The sequence below is a fragment of the Scyliorhinus torazame genome, chromosome 5 (assembly GCF_047496885.1).
Source record: "Scyliorhinus torazame isolate Kashiwa2021f chromosome 5, sScyTor2.1, whole genome shotgun sequence".
Taxonomy (NCBI): Eukaryota; Metazoa; Chordata; class Chondrichthyes; order Carcharhiniformes; family Scyliorhinidae; genus Scyliorhinus; species Scyliorhinus torazame.
In genome coordinates, this window is record NC_092711.1 from 91,130,625 (window position 1) to 91,156,721 (window position 26,097).

Here is a 26,097-nt window from a genome sequence, read left to right on the forward strand (position 1 = left end):
TCGGTTCCCAGCAGTTACGTTTCTTCAGTAATTTCCTCATTTTCCCTAAACTACCCTGCCTGTTAATTCTATTATTTCTGATAATTCCATTACTGTAGCTATAAACATCACACATTAGAATTTAATCTGTACCATTATGCATTCTGGTTTAAGTTTATGTTCAGGTTAATAACAGACAAAATCTGTCCTCGCCCCAATCTGATTAGAGTTTCCAATGAGTCGATTCTGTGGAATGGAATGTCTTATCAGCGTTTCCACGGTGACCTTTCTGCAGTGAAGGAATGTCTTATCAGCGTTTCTACAGTGACCTATCTGCAGTGAAGCGCCTGCTTGAGTTTCTAACTCAGACTAAACTTCTCTCTCCTATATCACACATTATATCAGACATTGGATGTCAATGTCTTTCAGCCATGCTATGTTAATATCTCCCAAAGAGTTTCAGATACACAAACTTTTAAATGTGGGAGGACAAGTTGATAAAGTGTTTAAAAAACACATGGGATCCAAGGTTTTATAATTCTGGGCGTGGAATACAAAAGGACAGAGGTCATGCAAATCTGTACAAATCATTGGTGAGGCTGCAGTTGGAATATTAGATCAGGTTTTGGGGACCTTACACCAGGAAGGATGTCAAGGCCATGGAGAGGGTGGAGAAGAGATTGAGAAACTGGGGCTCTTTTCATTCGAACAGTGGCTGACTGGAGATCAGAGGGAGGGGGTTCGATTCCGGCCTTGGGTGACTGTGTAGAGTTTGCACTTCCTCCCCGTGTCTGCGTGGGTTCCTTCCGGGTGCTCCAGTTTCCTCCCACAGTCCAAAGATGCACAGGTTAGGTGGATTGGCCATTCTAAAAGATTTCCCCTGAGTGTCCAAAGGTTAGGTGGGGTTACGGGGATAGGGTGGAGGAGTGGTCCTGAGTGGGGTGCCGTATTAGAGGGTCGCTGCAGACTTGATGGGCCGAATGGCCTCCTGGAATGAAGGGATTCTATGGACTGGAAAAAGGCCCTATGAAATATTGAGCAGACTGTACAACAATGTTCAGGATTCTCACTGTCCCTCTGGGCCTGTGTGTGTGTGTGTGTGGGGGGGGGGGGGGGGGGGGGGTTAAAGTGAAGGGTGTCTATACTGGAAAATCTGAGTACCAAGTGCCAGCCTGAACCATTCTCCAATCAGTTACAGCACAGCTCCCTCTACATTGCCCCATGAAACACTCCCCAAGGCTGATACAAAATGGTGTTAGATACAGAGTAAATCTCTCTTGATGCTGTCCCCATCAAACACTCCCACAATAGGTATAGCACAAGGTTGGATACAACATAAATCCTCCTCTGCACTGTCACCATCAAACACTCGAGGACAGGTACAACACGGAGTTAGATGCAGAGTAAAGCTTCAGTTGCACTCCATCATCAAACACTCCCAGGCCAGGTGCAGCATGGGGTTAGCTTCAGAAGAAATCTCCTTATACACTGACCCCATCAAACACTCCCAGGACATGAACAGCACGGGGTTAGATACAGAGTAAAGCTCCTGTTACACTCTATCATCAAACACTGCCAGGTGCAGATACACAGGCAGGTTAGCAAAACCATCCCTGGATGCCAAGGCTAGGAGAGACAGAATGGAAGGTATGGCGAGCTGGGACTGTTAAAATTTGGTTTTGGGATTGCAAAGTGGAGGGGGGGAATGGGGTTAGATCAAGCTTTCAGCGTATCCAGGTAGATAAATCCCCGGAAACTGATGAAATGTATCCCAGGACATTGTGGTAGACTAGGGGGGAAATTGCGGGTCCCCTAGCAGAGATATTTGAATCGTCGACAGCCACAGGTGAGGTGCCTGAAGATTGGAGGGTAGCAAATGTTGTGCCTTTGTTTAAGAAAGGCCAGAGGGAAAAGTCTGGGAACTACAGGCTGGTGAACCTAATGTCTGTGGTGGGTAAGTTGTCAGAAGGTATTCTGAGAGACAGGATCTACAGGCATTTATAGAGGCAAGGACTGATTAGGGACAGTCAGCATGGCATTGTGAGTGGAAAATCATGTCTCACAAATTTGATTGAGTTTTTCAAAGTGGTAGCCAAGAAGGTAGATGAGAGCAGAGCAGTCGACATTGTTGACATGGACTTTAGCAAGGCTTTCGTCAAGGTACCGCATGATAGGTTGTTGCACAAGGTTATATCTCACGGGATCCAGGGTGAGGTAGCCAATTGGTTACAAAATTGGCTTGACGAGAGAAGACTAAAGGTGGTTGTAGAGGGTTGTCTTTCAAACTGGAGGCCTGTGACCAGCGGTGTGCCTCAGGAATCGGTGCTGGGTCCACTATTATTTGTTATTTAGATTAATAATTTGGAGGAGAATGCAGGAGACATGGTTAGTAAGTTTGCAGATGACACCAAGATTGATGGCATAGTGAGAGTGAAGAAGGTTATCTAGGATTGCAACGGAACTTGATCAATTGGGTCAGTGGGCCGATGAATGGCAGATGGAGTTTAATTTAGCTAAACGTGAGGTGATGCATTTTGGTAGATTGGGGCAGGACCTACTCAGTTAGTAGTAAGGAGTTGGGGAAAGTTATAGAACAAAGATCTCGGAGTACAGATTCATAGCTCCTTGAAAGTGGAGTCACAGGTGGACAGGGTGGTGAAGAAGGCATTCGGCATACTTGGTTACATTGGTCAGAACATTGAATGCAGGAGTTGGTACGTCTTGCTGAACTTGTACAAGACATTGGTATGGCCACATTTGGAGCACTGTGTACAGTTCTGGTCCTATTATAGAAAGGATATTATTAAACTGGAAAGAGCGCAGAAAAGATTTACTTGGATGCGACCAGGACTTGATGGTTTGAGTTATGGGAGGCTGGATAGACTAGGACTTTTTCCCCTGGAGTGTAGGAGGCTTCGGGGTGATCTTGTCGAGGTCTGTAAAATAATGAGGGGCACAGATAAGGTAGATAGTCAACATCTTTTCCAAAAGGTAGAGGAGTCTAAAACTAGAGGGCATAGGTTTAATGTGAGAGGAGAGAGATATAAAAGGGTACAGAGGGGCATTTTGTTCACACAGAGGGTGGTGGGAGTCTGGAACGAGCTGCCAGAGGCAGTAGTAGAGGTGGGTACAACTTTGTCTTTTAAAAAGCATTTAGACAGTTACGTGGGAAAGCTGGGTAGAGGGATATGGGCCAAATGCGGGCAATTGGGACTAGTTTAAAAACTGGGCGGCATGGACAAGTTGGGCCGAAGGGCCTGTTTTCATGCTGTAAACCTCTCTGACTCGATACAACTGCAGCACAACATCCCTACATTTATATTAGATTTCCTTTGCAATAAACAATAATATTCCATCGATCTTCCTAATCACTGGCTGTACCTGCAGATTAACTTGGGATCGGGCACCCCGATCCCTCTGTATCGCAGAGTTCTGCAATCTCTCTCCATTTAAATAATATTGTTTTATTTAACACTTTCTGAAAATGTGGACAATCCACATTTCCCAAAGTTAGGCTCCATCTGTCAGTTTTTGCCCACTCACTTAACCTATTTGTAGTCCTTTGCAGAGATCTTAAATCCACTTCACAAATTACTTTCCTATCCGTCTTTGAGGCATCAGAAAATTTAACCGCCATACATTCAATCCTGTCATCCAACACATTCATACAGATTGTAAATGGTTGGGAGCCCAGCACTGATCTTGGTGACATTCCACTTGTCACATCTTACCAACCCAGAAATGACCCATTTATACCTTCTGGCTACTTCCTGCTCGCTAACCAATCCTCTATCCACGCTGATGTGTTGTCCCCACACAATGAGCTCTAGTTTTGTGTCTTAACCTTTGATGTGGCACCTTGGGAAATACCTTCTGGAAATCCAGATAAAGCACATCTACAGGTTCCCCTTTATTGACATCCCTTGTTACTTCCTCAGAGAACCTTGATGAATTAGTCAATCACGATTGATTCCCTGAACCCATTTTCAAACACTGTCAAAAGAAAAATCAAATCTCCTCTACCCCTCTGGCACCTTTGCCAATTACCTTAGAGGGACTCACTTTCTGTTAAAGAGCCTGTCAACCCCTCTCACCCACTTTCCCAAAAGTGAATAATCAGGAAAAGTCCAAAAAATTCAAATATTATCCAGTTAAAAGTTTATTGACGAAACAGAAACATGGTTTAAAAAAAACCCTGAAAATTACTTGAGGATCAAAGACAACCAGAGTAACAGGATGTTCACAATGTTCTTGTCCCAAATGGTTTCCCTTCGGCTCCTCTGTACCCTGTTCCTGTGACTTCCAGCTTGGGACACGTGGGCACTGAACCCTGGGGTCACATCACCATCAGCCCCAGTGATCCTCGCCCCTGAACCCTGATTGGTTGGATGTGCAATTCCCAGTCAGTCCTCCAGCACGTTCCTGTCTCTATTAGCGATGCCCATGGCAGTTTCCCAACTGGGACACAGGCCCCGTTATTCTCAGCTAAATTCAGCCCTCAACTCCATCACCTGGCTGTCACTGACACGAGCAATAGAGACAGAAAGGTGCCCGAGGGTCAAATAGGAAGACAAAACTTGTGGATTAGGACCCCATAAAGGTCAGCAACTTCTTATAAAAATTCAAGCTCCCAGTCAACAAATTAAAGGATCACACGACGGGACTTCCAGTTTTCTGACTTTTAATGCAACAAAAAAACAAACTAGAAGCTACTTTAACTCGGAAACCTACACAGTAAACTATAAACTAGAACTTTGCCCTTTTGCACAATCTAAAATCACACTGCACGATTATAGTTACTCTGTCCTGGCAGTCAAAATTTAATTGTCTCAGAACCTGTCCAAAGTGATGATTCATTCCCGAGGATTTACTTCAGTTCTTCAACCAAGACACTGAGAAACAAAGGGAGAATAGAATAGAATGTGAACTAGCAAAATACATAAAAATGGACTGTAAACTCTTCTGTGGCTACGTAAAAAGCAAACGTTTGGCTCAAACAAAGGTTTATCTGTTACAGATAGAGTCAGGAGAATTTAGAATGAGGAATAGAGATCTCTACAGCCACCTCATTCAACACTCTGGGTTGTGGATCATCAGCTTTTGGAGTTTTATTCACTTTCAACCCCATTAATTTCTCCAGTGCTACTTTTTCACCAATACTAATCATAGAATTTACAGTGCAGGAGGAGGCCATTTGGCCCATCGAGTCTGCACCGGCTCTTGGAAAGAGCACCCGACCAAAGGTCAACACCTCCACCCTATCCCCATAACCCAGTAACCCCACAGAACACTAAGGGCAATTTTGGACACGAAGGGCAATTTACCATAGCCAATCCACCTAACCTGCACATCTTTGGACTGCGGGAGGGAACCGGAGTACCCGGAGGAAACCCACGCACACACCGGGAGGATGTGCAGACTCCACACAGACAGTGACCCAAGCTGGAATCGAACCTGGGACACTGGAGCTGTGAAGCAATTGTGCTAACCACTATGCTACCGTGCTGCCCTTGGTTCTCTGCCAGTCCCTTGGTTCTTGGTGTTTTGGGGACAATTTCTGTATCTTCCTCTGTGAAGACAGACACATATTGTTTAGTTTCTCTGCCATTTCCTCATTCCCCATTATAAACTCCCCTGTCTCTGCCTGGAATGGACCCACATTGATCTTTGCTAATCTTTTCCTTTTCCCATTCCTGGAGAAGCTTTTCCAGTCGGTTTTTATGTGTCTCACCAGTTTGCTCTCATCAGTTTCTTGGTCCTCCTTTGCTGAATTCTAACGGATCCCATGGAATCTTTAACTTTTCTTGTTCGCCACAGTTACATCACGTTTCCTGTTGGATTTTTGTTCCTTAAATTTGTTGTACATGTGAAATAAAAGTCACAAAAATCCCAGAGGACCATAGGCTGCTCTCACCTTTGACAGAGAGAGAGCTGACTGGAGGTGATTTAACCGGAGGGTCAGCGCTCCTCAGGTGAGGGACCTGGTTGAATAAACTCAGCCAGTACGGGAGTTAAATCCTCACTGTTGACCATGCTCTGCATCACAAACAGTTGTCCAGCCAACTGAGCTAACAGACCCCCTGATAAATATGTAATAATTCCTTAAACATTAGGTATTCCCTGTACCAATCAGTTGCCCAGTCCACCTTGGACAACTTGCCCCTCACACCCTGATAGTTTTCCTCTGTGAGGAACACCCTGATAAATTAGACAAAAGAACCATGTAACCACCAGGGCCCATCTCCATGGCAACGTGGCATGCTTTGGGGGTTCCAAACAGAAATGGAAACTAAATGTCTTCACACTTCCAAACACTCTTTCACTCTGTGATCCTTGTGTAATTTGAAGCCAGGTATTAGCAACAAGGCTCAAAGAGAATCAGCCCAGTGGAGGCAAAGTGGTGAGACCGGCCTGTCCAGCAGAAAGAAACCCTCCGACCATCCCCACTGACCACCTGTCAGAATGAACAAAATGCAGTCCTGGATGTAGAGCAGAAACAATAACAGCAGAATCCAACCCCTGTAATCAATTGTGAAATTGTTGGTGTCACAGCAGGTGCGATTAAACATGGAATCCCGTCTCACATTGAGAGGTGGATGGCCTCTCCCCAGTGTGAACTCGCTGGTGTCTCCTCAGGTTGGATAATTGAGCAAATCCTTTCCCACACTGAGAGCAGGCGAATGGCCTCTCCCCAGTGTGAACTCGCTGATGTCTCCGCAGGGTGGATAAAGGAGTGAATCCCTTCCCACACTGAGAGCATGTAAACGGTCTCTCCCCAGTGTGAATTTGTTGGTGTGTCTGCAGGTTGGATAACTGAGTGAATCCCTTCCCACACTGAGAGCAGGTGAATGGCCTCTCCCCAGTGTGAACTCGCTGGTGTATCCGCAGGTGAGATAATTGAGTAAATCCTTTCCCACACTGAGAGCAATTAAATGGTCTCTCCTCAGTGTGACCTTGCTGGTGGCTCAATAGGTGGGACGAATCACGGAACCCTTTCCCACATTGGGAGCAAGTAAATGGCCTCTCCCCGGTGTGAATTCGCTGGTGTCTCAATAGGTGGGACAAATTACAAAATCCTTTCCCACACTGAGAGCAGGTGAATGGCCTCTGCCCAGTGTGAACCCGCTGGTGTGTCTGCAAGTTGGATAACTTGGTAAATCCTTTCTCACACTTTGAGCAGGTGAACGGCCTCTCCGCAGTGTGAACTCGCTGGTGTGTCTGCAAGTTGGATAACTTGGTAAATCCTTTCTCACACTTTGAGCAGGTGAACGGCCTCTCCCCAGTGTGACTGCGTCGATGAGTCTCCAGCTCATATGGGAATCTGTATCCCTTCCCACAGTCCCCACATTTCCACGGTTTCTCCATGGTTTGGGTCCCCTCACGTCTCTCCAGGTTGGACAATCTGTTGAAGCCTCAGATCAACACGGGTCCGGTCCCTCCCCGCTCTGAATATTGTGGTGTTTTTCAGGCAGTGTAACTGGTTAAAGCTCCTTCCACAGTCAGTTCACTGGAACACTCTCACTCGGGTGTGTGTTGTGTGGGTCTCGGTGCTTTTCCAGTCACACTGATGTTTCCACAGTCAGTTCACTGGAACACTCTCATTTGGGTGTGTGTTCTGTGGGTCTCGGTGCTGTTCCAGTCACACAGACGTTTGAAATCTTTAGTTGACAGTTTGGGCAAAGATTTTTCATTCCACATTCATAGTCTGAGGATATTCTGGTTCCAAGGAAGGGAGTGACTATCAGATTGAGACGTGATGTTTGAGATTTCTGGCTGTAATTCCTCCTCGTCTAATAACCTGTAAAAATAATTTACAAAATTCATCACTGTCAGTACAGGATAGAAACTCAGAACAGACAATTCTAGTTTCTATGTCATATTTTTTCCTCTGTCTTATTCCCCGAAAGCTGCAAATCTTCATCCCACACACTCCCTCCATTCTCTTTTTAAAAAAAATTTCAAGTACCCAATTCATTTTTTTCAATTTTGGGGGGCAATTTAGCATGGTCAATCCAACTAACCTGCACATCTTTGGGTTGTGGGGGCAAAAACCACACAAACACAGGGAGAATGTGCAAACTCCACATGGACAGTGACCCAGAGCCGGGATCGAACCTGGGACCTTGGCACTGTGAGGCAGCAGTGCTAACCACTGTGCCACCATGCTGCCTCTCGCCCTCAATTCCTATTCTGCTGTATCTAATAATAATAATCTTCATTAGTGTCAGAAGTCGGCTTACATTAACACTGCAACAAAGTTACTGTGAAAATCCCCTAGTCGCCACACTACGGCGCTATTCACCCTCCCTATTCTCCTGAAGATGCTGAATCAGGCTGATTGACAGATCCATGCTCACATCTTCCTGTCCAGGAGGTCACAACAAATATGAGCTGCAACCAAAGAAAAAATGCTGGAAAATCTGAGCAGGTCTGGCAGTATCTGTAGGGAGAGAAAAGAGTTAACATTTGAAGTCCAGATGACTCTTTGTCAAAGCTAACAGACAGAGAAAGTGGGAAATATTTATACATGAAAGATGACTCCATTCTCACTCCACAGTATAAATATTTAAATGTTAAAATTATAAATGTCTCAATAAAATATTTTCTAAAAAGAAAGTGAAGAAATGCCTTGATGAAACAGCGCAGGTGGATTCAGCGGGAATGGAGCCGCCTATTCAACATGGCGGCCTGACCCTCAGGATGTCTCTCGATCCCGCGCTCTCCAGGGCTCTGGGAGGCGGCGAAAATTATGACTGCCGACATTATTCGTGTGACTGACCAGAGGCTCAGTGTGCTGACTCAATATCTGTGAGCTCATGAGGCCCAGCTGCAAAACACCATGAAGAAGCTCGATGATCCGGAGGAGAGAATCCTGCACGTTCAGCAAGATGCCTCCTCGACGGAGGCGGAGAAAAAACATCCGGGTCGTTGGCCTGTCAGATGGTCATCATAGCATTTACAATGTAGAAGGCCACTTGGCCCATCAAGTCTGCACCTTGGAAACAGCACCCCAGCCAAGCCCATACATCCACCCCATCCCTGGAACCCAGTATCCCCACCTAACCTTTTATTTGGACACTAAGGGCAATTTATCACGGCCAATCCACCTAACCTGCACATCTTTGGACTGTGGGAGGAAACTGGAGAGCCCGGAGTAAACCCACGCAGCCAGGAGAGAATGTGCAGACTCCGCACAGATAGTGACCCAAGCCGGGAATCGAACCTGGGATCCTGGTGCTGTGAAGCAACTGTTCTAACCACTGTGCTACCATGCCACACATAAATTCTGTTATTTTCTGTCCATTTAGTGTGGAGGGTAAGGCTCCCGTTAGGTTCTTTAAGGACCGACTGCCACGTTTTCTCAGCTGGATTTGAAGCCTGAGTGTTCCAAATTAGAAAGGGTTCATCGTATCCTGTCTCTGAGGCTGAGGGATAGTTTTCATCCCAAGCCTGTAATCATTCGCTTACACAACTTGAAAGAAGGTCCTGGAGACGGGTACGGTGAGATGGCACCTGGCCCCAGGAGGGAGGGAGTATTCAGGACTTTTCGGCAGCAACACAAACGTAGCTTTGAGACTTTGATGAAGGTCAAAGGCAGCTCAAGGCTGTGGGGAGTGAATTACGTTATGCTTTATCCTGCAACCCGAAAAATGGTATCCAACAACTCCGTCAAGTCTTTCAATAATCCAACTATTGCCTTGGCCTTCATTAAATCCATGAAGGGCAAGGATCTGGAGGAATGGTTTGCAGCTTGGACATCCACTGGACCGAACCTCTTTCCATTTAGAAAGTGCTCTGTTCCATTCTTTTTTGGTCCAAAATGTATAACCTCACACTTGTTTACTTTGAATTCCATTTGCCACAAATTTGCCCATTCACCGAGTCTGTCAATATCTTCTTGCAATTTTATGCCATCATCTAGTCTGTCTGCGATGCCACCGAACTTTGTATCATCAGCAACAGTGAAGAGGCCCTTCGGCCCATTGAGTCTGAATGGCCACCGACACGTGAAAAGCACCTGACCTACCTATTCCCATTTGCCGGCACTTGGTCCATAGCCTTGAATGTTATGACGTGCCAAGTGTTTAAAGGATGTGAGGCAACCCGCTTCTACCACCCTCCCAGGCAGTGGGTTCCAAACCGTCACCACCCTCTGGGTAACAAGATTTTTCCTCAAAACCCCCCTAAACCTTCTCCCCTCATCTTGAACTTGTGTCCCTCGTGACTGATCGTCAACTGAGGGGAACAGCTGCTCCCTTTCCACCCTGTCCAAGCCCCTAATAATCTTGTACACCTCGATCAACCCCCCAACCCCCCCAACGCCCCCCCCTCCCCCACACCCACAACCCCCTCCCCCACAACCCCCCCACCCCCACCCCACAACCCCCCCCCCCCCCCCACACACACACACACACACACACATACACACAGACCGGCCCCCTTCTCGGCTCCAATGAAAACAACCCAAGCCTGAGGATAAACCAGAAAATTAAAAGGAAAATGCAGGATAATCCAGAAAATTACAAGCCGGTGAACTTTACGTCAGTGGTAGGGAAATTATTGGAGAGGATTCTTCGAGACAGGATTTGCTGCCATTTCGAAGCAAGTGGACGTATTAGTGATAGGCAGCACGGTTTTGTGAAGAGGAGGTAGTGTCTCACTAACTTGATAGAGTTTTTTGAGGAAGTGATGAAGATGATTGATGAAGTTAGTAAGCCCCTTGGCAGACTGGTACAGAAGGTGAAGTCACACAGGATCAGAGCTGAACTGGTAAGATAGTTACAGAATTGGCTCGGTCATAGAAGACTGAGGGTAGCAGTGGAAGGCTGTGACTAGTGGTGTTTCGTGGGGATCACTGCTGTGACCTGTGCTGTTTGTAGTATATATAAGTGATTTGGAGGAAAATGTAACTGGTTTGATTGGTAAGTTTGCAGACAACACAAAGGTTAGTGGAATTGCGGATAGTGATGTAGACCATCTGAGGATGCAGCAGGATAGAAATCGGTCAGAGACTTGGGCAGAGAGATGGCAGATGGAGTTTAATCCAGCCAAATGTGAGGTAATGCATTCTGGAAGGTCTAATACAGTGGGGAAATATATAGCAAATGGCAGAACCATTAAGAGTATGGCATCGTAAGTGGAGAAGGTAGTCAAGAAGTCATACGGCATGCTTGCCTTCATCAGCCGGGGCATTGAGTTTAAAAATTGAAAAGTCATGTTGCAGCTTTACAGAACCTTAGTTAGGCCACACTTGGAATATAGTGTTCAATTCTGGTCGCCACACTAACAGAAGGACGTGGAGGCTTTGGAGAGAGTACAGAAAAGATTTACCAGGATGTTGCCTTGTATGGAGGGCATTAGCTGTGCGGAGAGGTTGGAGAAACTTTCTTTCAGAAAGTTGGAGAAAATTTCTTCAGCCAGAGAGTGGTGGGTATATGGAATTCATTGCCACAGAGGGCAGTGGAGGCCGGGACGTTGAGTGTCTTTAAGACAGAAGTTGATAAATTCTTGATTTCTCGAGGAATTAAGGGCTATGGAGAGAGAGCGGGTCAACGGAGTTGAAATCAGCCATGACTGAATGGTGGAGTGGACTCGATGGGCCGACTGGCCTTACTTCCACTCCTATGTCTTATGGTCTAAACTTGGTTTGATCTCACTGGAACGACGGAGGTTGAGGGGTGACCTGACAGAAGTCGACAAAATTATGAGGGGCATGGACAGAGAGGATGGTCAGAAACATTTTTCCAGGGTGGAAGAGTCAATTACTTGGAGACACAGGTTTCAGGTGAGAGGGGCAAAGTTTAGAGGAGATGTACGAGGGAAATTCTTTTACACAGAGGGTAGTGCGTGCCTGGAACTCACTGCCAGAGGTGGTGGTGGAAGCAGGTATAAGTGGCATTTAAGGGATGCCTTGACAAATAGATGAATAGGATGGGGGACCCCAGAAGAGTAGAAAGTTTTAGATTAGACGGGCAGCATGGTCAGTGCAGGTTTGAGAAGGACGAAGGGCCTGTTCCTGTGCTGTAACTTTCTTTGTTCTTTGTTTGTTCTATCTTACCTCTCTTCATAAATGTTCCATCCCGTGCAACATCCTGGTGAATCTCCTCTGCACCGTCTCCAATCATATCCTTCCTATAATTGTCCCATTGGGCAGACGCAGCATGGGTTCATAAAGGGCAGGTCGTGCCTAACTAATTTAGTGGAATTTTTTGAGGACATTACCAGTGCGGTAGATAACGGGGAGCCAATGGATGTGGTATATCTGGATTTCCAGAAAGCCTTTAACAAGGTGCCACACAAACGTTTGCTGCATAAGATAAAGATGCATGGCATTAAAGGGAAAGTAGTAGCATGGATAGAGGATTGGTTAATTAATAGAAAGCAAAGAGTGGGGATTATGGGTGTTTCTCTGGTTGGCAATCAGTAGCTAGTGGTGTCCCTCAGGGATCAGTGTTGGGCCCACAACTGTTCACAATTTACATAGATGATTTGGAGTTGGGGACCAAGGGCAATGTGTCCAAGTTTGCAGACGACACTAAGATAAGTGGGAAAGCAAAAAGTGCAGAGGATACCGGAAGTCTGTATAGGGATTTGGATAGGCTAAGTGAATGGGCTAGGGTCTGGCAGATGGAATACAATGTTGACAAATGTGAGGTTATCCATTTTGGTAGGAATAACAGCAAAAGGGATTATTATTTAAATGATAAAATATTAAAACATGCTGCTGTGCAGAGAGACCTGGGCGTGCTAGTGCATGAGTCGCAAAAAGTTGGTTTACAGGTGTAACAGGTGATTAAGAAGGCAAATGGAATTTTGTCCTTCATTGCTAGACGGATGGAGTTTAAGACTAGGGAGGTGATGCTGCAATTGTATAAGGTGTTAGTGAGGCCACACCTGGAGTATTGTGTTCAGTTTTGGTCTCCTTACTTGAGAAAGGACGCACTGGCACTGGAGGGTGTGCAGAGGAGATTCACTAGGTTAATCCCAGAGCTGAAGGGGTTGGATTACGAGGAGAGGTTGAGTAGACTGGGACTGTACTCGTTGGAATTTAGAAGGATGAGGGGGGCTCTTATAGAAACATATAAAATTATGAAGGGAATAGATAGGATGGATGCGGGCAGGTTGTTTCCACTGGCGGGTGAAAGCAGAACTAGGGGGCATAGCCTCAAAATAAGGGGAAGTAGATTTAGGACTGAGTTTAGGAGGAACTTCTTCACCCAAAGGGTTGTGAGTCTATGGAATTCCTTACCCAGTGGAGCAGTAGAGGCTCCTTCATTAAATGCTTTTAAGATAAAGATAGATAGTTTTTTGAAGAATAAAGGGATTAAGGGTTATGGTGTTCGGGCCGGAAAGTGGAGCGGAGTCCATGAAAGATCAGCCATGATCTCATTGAATGGTGGAGCAGGCTCGAGGGGCCAGATGGCCTACTCCTGCTTCTAGTTCTAGTTCTTATAATGTAGCAACCAGAAATGCGAACAGTAATGTCCCATATGTCTTTTTCACCAACCTATTAACCTGCCCTTCCACGTTCAGAGATCTCTGGACAAACACACCAAGGTCCCTTTGTTGCTCAGAACTTCCCAGTGTCATGCTGTTCATTGAATACTTCCTTGTCACATTACCCCTTCCAAAGTGTGTCACCTCACTTTTTAGGGTTCCAGTTCCATTTGCCACTTTTCTGCCCATTCCGTCGATATCTTTCTGTAACCCAAGACACTCAACCTCACTGTTAACCATCTGGCCAATCTTTGAGTTATCCGCAAGTCTTCCATGTGGGATCTTTTCCAAAGCTTTATTGAAATCCATGTAAACTACATCAACTGCACAACCCCCATCTCCACACCTGGTCACATGCTCAAAAAATGCAATCAAATTTGTTAGGCATGACCTCCCTCTGACAAAGTCATGCTGACTATTCCTGATCAAACCTCTCCAAGTGGAAATAGAGTCCATCAGAACGTTCTCCAATAGTTTCCCTACCACTGATGTAAGACTCACTGGACTGCAGTTCCCTGGCTTATCTCAACAACCTTTCTTAAATAATAGGACCACATTAGCTGTTCTCAAGTCACCTGGCAACTCCCCTCGTGGCCAGAAATTAAAAGTTTGGGTCAGAGCCCCTGAAATCTCCTCCCTGGCCTCCCACAGCATCCTAGGACACAATTCATGCAGACCTAGTAATCTAATAATCTTATGGGCGGCACAGTAGTATAGTGGTTAGCACTGCTGCTTCACAGCACCAGTGACCTGGGTTCGATTCCTGGCTTGGGTCACTGTCTGTGCGGAGTCTGCACATTCTGCCCATGTCTGCGTGGGTTTCCTCCCACAAGTACCGAAAGACGAGCTTCTTAGGTGAATTGGACATTCTGAATTATTCCTCAGTGCATCCGAACTGGTGTCGGAGTGTGGCAACTCAGGGATTTTAATAGTAACTTCATTGCAGTGTTAATGTAAGCCTTCTTGTGACAATAATAAAGATTATTGTGAATTGGCCGAAGGGGCCCTTTCCGTGCTGTAAAATTCTACGACTTTAAAGATAGAGGTGGTAGAGGGAGGGAGGGAATGAATTTATAGAGAAAGTGCCAAAGCCCCAACATTCACCAGCTCTGAGGACACACCTTAGCTCCTTTCCAATCTGAAAGCAGCCTGAGCTGAATTTACATTCCCCTTAATTGATCATTGCTGGGTGATAATCCTGTACTTCCTGACCTCACACCACTGTGACAGCACCTTCACTACACAGACTGCAGCAACTGACCAAACATCACCTTCCCAGTTATTCCTGAAGGCACCGCCTTCCCAACCTGGCCCCTTGCCTGAGGTGTGGTGATCCTCAGGTCACATCACCGCCGGTCAGCTCTGTCCCGGGACCAGGTTCACAGCCGCCATCTTGGGGAAGCAGGGCGCATGCGCTGGCGTCTTGGTGATGCTCAAGCTAGTGGGCGGGGCCTGAAGGTTTCTGTTCCCAGCCGGGTCCTAGTGCCCGGCGAACAATTAAACGGCAACAGGTTTTTTAAATGTTTCACCCACTCCCAGGCTGAAGCTGATGTTTGTGGCCTGGAGGTGCCTATGGATCACGTAGACATTCAGTGTGAGAGGCTGCAGCCTCTATCTAGCTACCTGATGGGGGTTATACAGCGTTTGATTACATTTAGTGGTCCTTTCCAGTTCATTATCAGGATGTTTATGTGATATTTTCTTACCCTCAGTGTGATATTTCTTTATTTAAAATACATTTCAGCAGCAGACTGACTGGTGATTTTTAAAGGAATAAAGTTTATTTATTATCACACTATTTCCCTGGATGTTTGAACATCTCAGCTCCTCATCTCTTTCACACTGACTGACACATACACAGAAATTAGGTACAGATCAAGTTGAAGCTGTAATGATGGAAATGGAATGTAGACTGTAATCTTTATATCGCTGCAGGTCTGTTGTCTTCTTCTTGAACTAATCCTTTAGTTGGAGTGAAGCATTTTTAGAAACGAATAATTCTCACGAGGCTCTGAAGCTTTCTGTAGATGAATCGCCAGGAGGTTGGTTCTCAGGTGGACTTGGAAGCTGGAATAAGTACAGTTCTGTGGCTGCACTGGAAAACATTCAGCTCTGCTGGTTCAGCAGGTTCCTGGTGCTTCAGATGCTTCTCACACACACATTTGCTTTGTTCAGGGTTTATTATACTGTATCCCTGACAATTAACTGCAGGGTTAAAACTCAGACCCAGAACACCCCGATACAATAGCAGTTTACGATGCTCACTCACACTTATCTCTGCCCCAATTCGAGCTCATTCTCCTGTGTTCAATACGGCACTTGGAGACCAACAGTCCAGAGATTTCACGCTCCTGAAATGCTGGTTCATCCTGACACAACGAGACATTTAAACTTCACAGGTGGCTGCAAAGTTTCCTTATTCAGGTCCGTGTTTAACTAAATATTGGTCACAGAATCGAATATTACCCACAGTTTATCCACAATAACATGTTAAGTTGCAGCCATCTTGGCAGAGTTTGTGGATCTTACAGTCTGTAATATCTAGTATCCTTGTGCCGAACGTGACATCTTGAATCTACTCTTGGGTCTGGATAAAACAGTGCATTGTCGCTGGGTGGGATGGGCGGCATGGTAGCACAGTGGATAGCACTGTTGCTTCACAGCTCCAGGGTCCCAGGTTCGATTCCCAGCTTGGGTCACTGTCTGTGTGGAGTCTGCACGTTCTCCCTGTGTCTGCGTCGGTTTTCCTCCGGGTGCTCCGGTTTCCTCCCACAAGTCCCGAAACGTGCGGTTAGGTAATATGGACTTTCTGAATTCTCCCTCTGTGTACCCAAACAGGCACCGGAATGTGGCGACTCGGGGGTTTTCACAGTAACTGGCACTGTTTTTTTTTTTTATACATATTTGTTTTTATTCTCCTCCTTTTTCACATTTTCTCCCAAATTCACACCCACCAATAAACAATAATCAGTAACAAATATGTAAATCCCCATATCAATAACAACAATCCCATCCTCCCACCAAACCATGTTCACACAAACAAATGACAAAAAGGAATGAGGGATCACCCATAGTCACCATTAACACACAGCCCCCTCCCCCCAACCCGCCCCAACTAATGTTCGATGTTATCCAGTTCTTGAAAGTGCATAATGAATAATGCCCATGAATTGTAGAACCCCTCCATCCTTTCCCTCAGTTCAAACTGAACCTTCTCAAGAGTCAAGAATTCCAACAGGTCTCCCCACCACGCCAAGGCACAGGGTGGAATGGTTGCTCTCCAACCTATCAGGATCCGCCTTTGGGCGATCAACAAGGCGAAGGCTACAACATCTGCCTCCGCACCCGTTTGCAACCCTGGCTGGTCCGTCACCCCGAATATGGCCTCCCGGGGACCCGGGTCCAGTTTCACGTGCACCATTTTAGAAATTATCCTAAAAACCTCCTTCCAGTAATCCTCTAGCTTTGGACATGGCCAAAACATATGAATGTGATCCCCCTCCACATCTCCTCCACAACGTTCCCACACATCTTCTACTCCTTCAAAGAATCGCCCTTGTGAGGTGTGCTCTGTATACCACCTTCAGCTGCATCAGCCCCAACCTCGTGCACGAGGTGGAGGCATTCACTCTCCGGAGCACCTCACACCAGAACCCCTCCTCCATATCCTCTCCCAACTCTTCCTCCCACTTTGCTTTGATCCCTTCCAGTGGTGCCTTCTCCTCTTCCAAAATAGCTCCTTACATCGCTGACACTACCTCCTCCAGCAATGTGGAGGCCAGCTCCACCTGGAGGCTCTGTATCTCCTTTCTGGCAAAATCTCGAACCTGCATGTATTTAAACATTTCCCCCTGCTCCAGCCCATACTTCGCTTCCAGCTCCTTCAATCCTGCAAACCGACTCCTAAGAAACAAATCTTTTAGCGTCTTAATCCCCTTCTCCTCCCATTTCTGAAAATTTCCATCCCACTTCGCTGGCTCAAATCTGTGGTTCCCCGGAATCGGCATTTCCCTTGACCGTGCCCCAACCCGAAGTGTTGGCAAAACTGCCTCCAGATTTACAATGAAGCTATTATTACCGGACTCCCGGAGTATTTTCCCGGAGCTACCGGGAGCGGCGCTGTTGCTATTGCTTTCAATCCCGTCCCCCTGCACAAACTCTCCTCCATTCTGACCCACTGGGAATCAATCCCTCTGACCCAGCTCCGCACCTCCTCCACATTCGCTGCCCAGTAGTAATACATCAGGTTCGGAAGGCCCAAACCCCCCGCCTGCCTTCCCCTCTGTAGAAGCACCTTTCTAACTCTGGCCACCTTCCCTCCATTATAAATGAAGTAATCCTTCCCTCAATCTCTCTGAAAAAAGCCTTTGGTAGGAAAATCGGCAGGCATTGGAAAATAAACAGAAATCGCTGCAATACGTTCATTTTAACCGGCTGTACCCAACCCGCCAGTGACAGAGAGACCATCCCACCTTGCCAGATCAGCTTTCACTCTCCCCACCAAATAGAAATGTTGTACCTGCGGAGCCCCCCTCCCCCCCACTCCCGGGCAACCTGCACCCCCAGGTATCTAAAGTGAGTCCCTGCCCTACGGAATGGCAGCCCCGACACACCGGCCCCCACCCACCGCCAAGACACCACAAAATACTCACTCTTGTCTCGATTTAGTTTAGACCACGAGAAAGACCCAAACCCCCGAAGCAGCTCCAATATTCTCCCTATTGACACACTCGGTTCCGACACATGTAACAGCAAGTCATCGGCATATAAGGACACCCTATGCTCTATTCACCCCACCCCCCGCACTATTCCTTTCCGTACCCCCAAACCTCTTAATGTGATGACCAACGGCTCAATCGCAAGTGCAAACAGCAGGGGGGACATAGGACATCCCTGCCTAGTCCCACGGTGGAGAGAAAAGTATCTCGAGCTGATGTTGTTTGTGCGGACACTCGCCCTCGGTTCCTTATATAGTAGCTTTACCCAGTCCACAAATTTTGGTCCAATTCCAAATCGGTGCAGAACTGCCATCAAGTACCCCCATTCTACTTGGTCAAACACTTTCTCAGCGTCCAATGCCACAACCACCTCTGTTTCCTTCCCCTCTGCCGGTACCATAACGACGTTCAATACACTTCTAACGTTTGAAAAGAGCTGCTTCCCTATCACGAGCCCCGTCTGATCTTCACATATCACCTTCGAGAGGCACTCCCCCAGCCTACCTGCCAGTACCTTCGCCAATACTTTTGCATCCACATTCAGAAGCGATACGAGCCTATACGACCCACACTCCATCGGATCCTTATCTTTTTTTAGCAACAGTGAAATCGATGCCAGCCACAAGGTTTTGTGGCAACACCCCCTTCCCTCTCGCCTCTTCAAACATCCCCACCATCAGGGGTACCAGCCTATCCTTAAATTTTTTATAATATTCCATCGGAAACCCATCCGGCCCTGCCACCTTCCCCGACTGCATCCTCCCAATCGCATCCTTTATCTCCTGCTCCACTATCACTCCCTCTCATGTAGTCCTGTCCCCCTCCCCTAACCTCGGGTACTCCAACCCATCTAGAAATTCCTGCATCTCACGGTCTCCCCCAGGTGGCTCTGACCTGGACAACCCCTCATAAAATTCCTCAAAAACCTTGTTAATCAGTTGCAGAGCTACCACCAACTTCCCCGCCCTAACCCTCACTTGAACTATTTCCCTTGCCGCTGCTTCTCTCCGGAGCTGACCTGCTAACATATGTTCGTAAACTGCATCCCTTGCTCGTCTCAGCTGGCGCACCACCTTCCTGGTAGATAGTTGGTCAAAGCTCGCCTGTAGTTCCTTCCTCTTTTCCAGCTTTGCTTAGTCCCCATCTTCGGCATAACTCCTATCTACCTCCAACATCTCATCTATTACCCTCTGCCGCTCCAACATCTCCTCTTTGTCCACCCTGGCCTTAAACAAAATCACCTCCCCCCTCACCATCGCCTTTAGAGCCTCCCAGACAACTGCCTTCGACACCTCACCCGGACAGTTGAAACTTACATATTCCTTAATTACCTTTTCAATTTTGTCACAGAACACTTCGTTCCCCAGAAGTCCCACATCTAATTTCCACCCCGGTCTCTGCGCTGCCCCCTTCTCCAGTACCATATTCATCCAATGTGGAGCGTGATCTGACACTGCAATTGTCGAGTATTCCAACCCCTTACCCCAGCTAGCAAAGCCTTTCCCACCACGAAAAAGTCGATCTGCGAGACCTTATGGACTGCTGAGAAAAACGAGTACTCCCATTCCCTCGGGTGCAGAAACCTCCAAGGGTCCACCCCTCCCATTTCCACCATTAGCCCAGCCAGCGCCTTTGCCCCCCCACCCCCCCTGATGGGACCAGCAAGCGCGGCTGTGACCTGTCCAACCTAGGCTCCTGCACCAAGTTCCAGTCCCCCCCACCAACAGTTTGTGTGTGTCCAAGTCGGGGATGGCCCCAAGCACCTTCTTTGCGAATCCCACATCGTCCCAATTGGGGCCATATACACTGAACAGCACCACAAACCTCCTCTCCAGTGTCCCTGTCACAATCACAACTCTACCCCCCTGATCTGCCACCACCTTCTCCATCTGGAAGCGTACTCTTTTGCTGACCAGCACCGCTACCCCTCGAGCCCTTCCATCAAATCCAGAGTGAAACACCTGACTAACCCAGCCCTTTTTAAGTCTCACCTGCTCCTTCACCCTCAAGTGAGTCTTCTGCAGCATTGCTACATCTTTTACATTGCTTTCAAACTTTTAAGATGCGCAAGCACCCTTGACCTCTTGACCGGACCTTCTAACCCCCTCACATTCCATATGACTATCCCAACTGGGGGGTCTCTCACTCCACCCCACCCTGCTTATCCACCATCATCATACCACCGGGTCCTGCCCCTTGAGCCTGACCCGCCCCTATCCATTAACATCAAACCCCTTCCCCCCCTCCCAAATCCCCCCAACATTTCCTCTTGAAAAAACATCTGTCAGCATCAACCCCCTCCCCCCCCCCCCCCCCCCGCCCCACTATCCCCCCTTCGCTTGCCTCGTAGGCCCATCGAAACCTGCTAACCAGGCTCCAATGTCGGCAGCCCTCCTCGCACCTCACCTCCGTTCACTAGCTGACTTTAATTAGCTAGCGCGAGTGGCTCCCCGCCAAGAAATACCGTCCCCTCCTACCCAGTCCCAGAGAAAGAAAAAGCAAGAACAACAATCCAACCCATACAATTCACTAAACTAAGATATAACCGTCGCAACACAGAATGCCAATCAACCCAACCAATAACCTGAACTCTGGAACAATGTGAAGAGAATTAAATTACAATACACGTCAGTAAAAAGAAAGTTATAGCATTGATACATTTTCCAGCTCCCCAATCACAGCCCAGTCCCTCTTCCAGCTCCGCTCCTCACGTCTGTCCCAAGCCTTCTGCCCGCACGAATGCCTCAGCTGCCTCCGCTGTCTCGAAATAAAAGTCTTTGGCATCATACGTCACCCTCAGCTTCGCACCCCCTTTTTTTACAGTGCCGCTGTCACTCGCCAGAACGCCGCTTGTCTTTTTGCCAACTCCACCGTCAAGTCCTGGTAGATCCGAACTCCAGCAGCATCCCACTGCACCTTGCGCTTCTCCTTCGCCCAGCTTAACACCTTCTCCTTCATGCAGTACTTATGGAAGCAGATAATTACTGCTCTTGGCGGCTCATTCACTTTGGGCTTCGGCCTTAATGACCGATGAGCTCGGTCCAGCTCGTACCGGGAGGGTTCTCACCCACCCCCATCAACTCCGCCAGCTTCTTAGCGAAGTACTCTGTTGGCCTTGCACCCTCTGTCCCTTCGGGCAAGCCCACAATTCTCAGATTGTGCCGTCTCGAGCGGTTCTCCAAGTCCTCAAGCTTTGCTCGGAGTCCTTTGTTGACCTCCACTACCCTCCGCAGCTCGTCCCCCATCGAGGTGAGCTGGTCGATGTGCTGCGACACGGCCTCCTCCACTTCCTTCATCTTCTCGCCCTGCTCTCTCACCTCGGCCGGTGTCTTTGCCACAGCTATCCTCACCAGGGCGATTGCCTCCTCCACCAATGACTTCAATGCGACCACCGTTTCCTTCCTCAACGCCTCCATGTGCCTCACAAACTGCTTTTCCAGCTCCACCACCATCACCTCGGTCATCTTCTCCACCGTAAGTAGTGCTGACCCACCACGCGGTCCGGCATCCGCCATCTTGTCAGCACTTTTGCTCGTCTTCTCATTCAATGCCGAGCCCGTGTTTCCAACCTTTCTCAACGCTGCTTTTCGCATCCTTTAACGGCTTATTATTTTTTCCTTTTTTTTCCACCTTCTTCAATCCTTTCTTTTTTTTTTTAATAGAAAAAACAAAAACATTTTCTTCCTTCAAAAAAAAGGGAGAAAATGTTTTTTTCACCAAATTTCTTGAAAACATCTTTCTCTTGTTTTTTGTATTCCTCCAGAATTTCCCTGGGACCGGGCTTCAGTCTTCTTACCACATTCTAGGCGGGACATCCGATGTGGGACATCTCACCTACATCACGCCCTGGCTTTGGGCCTGCCGCCTCGGCCTCCGTTTGGCTCCGCCCCCGCTGCTCCTTTCAAATTTTCAGGTCCGGCTTTCAGGTTGTCCCGCTCCTCCTCCACGTGCAGCCGCTCCGCCGAACCCGCCGGGACCAGTCTCTCTCCCCCCCCCCCCCCCCCCCCGCCCCCCTCACCCTTCCAACCCTCCGGCTCCCTGAAACGGAGCTTTGACGCTTGGGCGAGGGAGGCAGGGCCGACCCCGGAGAAGTTTAATTTTATTTTAAACAGCGGGGAGCCCCCCGAAAAAGACCGCGATATCGTGGACCAACAGGAGCTTCTCCTCATCGCAGGCGCTCCACTCGCGAATGCCACCGGAAGTCAATTTATTACCGGAAGCCAGAATATTAGCCCCTGTAAATGGGCTGGAATTGTTACCAGCAGAAAGAGACCCAAATGAATATGGTTCAGTCCTGAATGTGAGGAACAGCAAAATCCAATCACTGTGGTTACTTGTGGCCTCGTTGGTGTCTCAGCAGGTTGGGTGAAGTGGTGAATCCCTTCCCACACTCTGAGCAGGTGAACGGTCTCACCCCAGTGTGAACTCGCTGGTGTGTGGACAGGGCGAATGACTGAGTGAATCCCTTCCCACACTTGGAGCAGGTGAATGGTCTCTCCCCAGTGTGAACTCGCTGGTGTGTGGACAGAGCGGATGACTGAGTGAATCCTTTCCCACACTCGGCGCAGGCGAAAGGTCTCTCCCCAGTGTGAATTCTTGGTGTGTGGACAAGTTGGATGACTGAGTGAATCCCTTCCCACACTCGGCGCAGGTGAATGGCCTCTCCTCAGTGTGAATTCGCTGATGTACAATGAGGTCACATGATCATCTGAACCCAGTCCCGCAGTGAGAGCACCTGAACGGTCTCTTGTCAGTGTGAACACGTTGATGGCTCATCAGATCCCCAGAACTTTTAAAGCACTTCCCACAGTCTGGGCATTGACACGGTCTCTCATCAGTGTGAACTCGCTGGTGTCTCAGCAAGTGGGCTGAAATAGTAAATCCTTTCCCACACTCTGAGCAGGTGAATGGCCTCTCCCCAGTGTGAATTCGCTGGTGACTAAGCAGGGCGGATGACTTAGTGAATCCTTCCCACACTTGGAGCAGGTGAATGGTCTCTCCCCAGTGTGAACCCGCTGGTGCGCGGACAGAGTGGATGACTGAGTGAATCCCTTCCCACATTTGGAGCAGGGGAATGGTCTCTCCCCAGTGTGACTGCGTCGATGAATTTCCAGCTGGGATGGGGAAGTGAATCCTTTCCCACAGTCCGCACATTTCCACGGTTTCTCCTCAGTGTGACTGGATTTGTGGATTGTGAGGCCTGATGATCGAGCGAATCCTCCTCCACTCACACAACACGTGTACGGCTTCTCCCCACTGTGAACGATGCTTTTTCCGTCCATGTTCCAAATCCGCTGATATTCAGGATATGATAAATTGAGGACTCTGTCAGATCCTGATGTGATGGTTGGCTTGAGTTTTTGGACTTTGAAGCCGCCCCTTCGAACACCCTGCGAAACTGATTTAAAACAGAAAATAGGGAGTGAGAGAAAACCCAGAAAAACACAAAGGCAGGTTGTGAAATTGAGCTGAATGAATCTGGTCATTTGTGGGGCCGACACTGGAGAAAAGTGACCATGAAAACTGCTGGATTGTCACAAAAACCCAACTGACCTCTTTGGGAGGAGAGAGAAAGAGGTGAAGAGGGATTTTGAATATCTACAAGTCATACTAAAGAGAATAGATGGCGAAGCAAATTCGACCTTGAGCTTCATAAACAGTAATACTGACACCAAAACTATACTTCTGGTGGCACGGTGGTTAGCACTGCTGCCTCACAGCGCTCGGGACCTGGGTTTTATTCTGGCCTTGGTGACTGTCTGTGTGGAGTTTGCACTTTCTCCCCGTGTCTCCGTGGGTTTCCAGCCGGTGCTCAGGTTTCCTCCAACAGTCTAAAGAAGTGAAAGTTTGGTGGTTTGGCCATGATAGATTGCCCCTTAGTGTCCAGGGATGTGCAGGTTAGGTGGGGCTATGGGGTTACACGGACAGGGTAGGACTGTGGGCCTAGGCAGGGTGCCCATTCAGAGAATCAGTGCCGACCTGATGGGCCGAATGGCCCCCTTCTGCACCGTAGGAATTCTATGGCTCTAATTCTATTCTATGAATCTTTATGAAGCTCTGGTCACCACTCTTCAGGAAGCATGTGAAGGTTCTTGGAGAAGGTGCAGAGGAGATTTACCAGAATGGCTCCAGCAAAGGAGGTTGAGGTGAGATTTGATTCAGGTACACAAGATTATGCCAGATTTCCATCAGGTGGACAAAGAAACTCTGTTTCCATTTACTGGTCATACAAGCAGCCGGACACAGATTTAAAGTTTTGGGTAAAACCTGGATTGAACTATATAAGATGCTGAGGGGTCTTGACAGGGTGGATGTGTCAGGATGTTTCCTCTTGTGGGAGAATCTAGAACGAGGGCATCACTGTTTCAAAATAAGGGGTCACCCATTTCAGATGGAGATGAGGATTTTTTATTCTCTTGAGGGCTGTAAGACTTTGGAACTCACGTCCTTAAAAGGCAGCAGAAGCAGAGTCCTTGAATATTTTTAAGACAGAGCTGGATAGATTCTTGGTGAGCAAGGGGGTGAAAGGTCATCAGGGGTAGCAGTCTCGGGGGGCCGCGTGGCCTGTTCCTAGTTTTTATGTAAAAGGTACAGGAGATATGAGGTGATATGAGATGTATGTTTTTACACAGCGAGCGGCAATGACCTGAAACTTGCTGCCTATGAGGGAGTTTGAAAATAGACACAATGAATGATTTGATTTCAAAAGGAAATTGGATAGACATCTGAGGGAAATAAACCTGCGAGGATACAGGGATAGAGCAGGAGAATGGGATCGACTGGATTGCCCCAGAGAGCTAGCATGGACTCAATGGACCGAATGCCATTCTCTGTGCCATCATGTCTCTGACTCTTTTGTGTAATCTAGTTTTGTAATTTAACCCTGGGGGGTTCAGATATCACTCCGGTAAATCTGTGCGAAACTCCCTCCGAGGACATTCTATCCTTCCTCAGGTTTGTTGCCCAGAACTGAACACAGTTCTCCAGGTTTGGTCTCACCAGGGTTTGTGAATCTCGGGGCTTTTCCAGTCACACTGAGACCTGAAATCTTCCCTCACAGACAGAACAGACAAACCTTTTACCTTCCACACCCAGATGCTGCTGAAATTCAGTTTCTGGTGAATCGAGTGACTCGGTCAGATCGTGATGTGACGTTTGGTTTGTGTTTCCCGTCTGTTAAACCTCCACTTCCAGTATTCTGTAAATTTACAGAAAACTCACTGTCAGTTTAGGATAGAACTTCACAACATTCCCTCCTCGTCAACTTTGATTAAATGTATTTCTGGAGGTTTGATCACATGACCTGCCCCCATCCTCCAGCCTTCAATCTGTTAACAAATCCATCCATGTGACACACTGCCTTCCTCGGCCAATTGGGAAGCAAAAGAACTCATTACCTTACAGGACAGTGTTTGACTTGGGCAGCACAGTGGTGCAGTGGTTCACACTGCTGTCTCATGGTTCGATCCCGGCTCTGGGTCACTGTCCGTGTGGAGTTTGCACGTTCTCCCCGTGTTTGCGTGGGTTTCACCCCCACAACCCAAAGATGTGCAGGTTAGGTGGATTGGCCATGCTATATTGCCCCTTAATTGGAAAAAATGAATTGGGCACTCAAAATTTATTTAAAAAAAGGACAGTGCTTGACTGTCAGCCAAACAACTTTCATCCCATTTTCAATATTTTTATATCCGCTGAAGAGAAATGTTTAAAAATCCTTTTTACTGTCCTAATGATTTTCCAGAGACCAAAATTTAATATTTTTACTGTCCTAATCATGTTCCAGTGTCACAAAAATATTTTTGACTGTCCCAATGGTTTTCCAGACACCCAGGTATGAATCTCACCAATACAGAAGGTAAAATTTGAATTCATTGAAAGTCTACTGATGACTATGAAACCATTG

The 26,097-nt window shown here is 47.5% G+C and overlaps 1 protein-coding gene across 7 annotated transcripts in view; it reads right to left on the reverse strand.

Annotated features, from left to right (window-relative positions):
- Window positions 1–26,097, reverse strand: part of LOC140421496 (uncharacterized) — a 39,279-nt gene that overhangs the window by 10,076 nt on the left and 3,106 nt on the right. Inside the window, exons 3-4 of one of the 7 annotated variants that reach the window (XM_072506272.1) lie at window positions 25,277–25,392; window positions 6,587–7,777 (exon numbers count right to left, since the gene is read on the reverse strand). In XM_072506272.1, the coding sequence (XP_072362373.1) occupies window positions 6,587–7,344 (758 nt within the window). In that variant the 5' untranslated portion in view covers window positions 7,345–7,777; window positions 25,277–25,392. Of the gene's footprint in view, window positions 1–4,114; window positions 7,778–8,219; window positions 8,242–12,037; window positions 12,196–14,688; window positions 14,842–25,276; window positions 25,393–26,097 lie in introns of those variants that run through there. The other 6 variants (XM_072506267.1, XM_072506268.1, XM_072506270.1 and 3 more) reach the window with 6 other exon arrangements.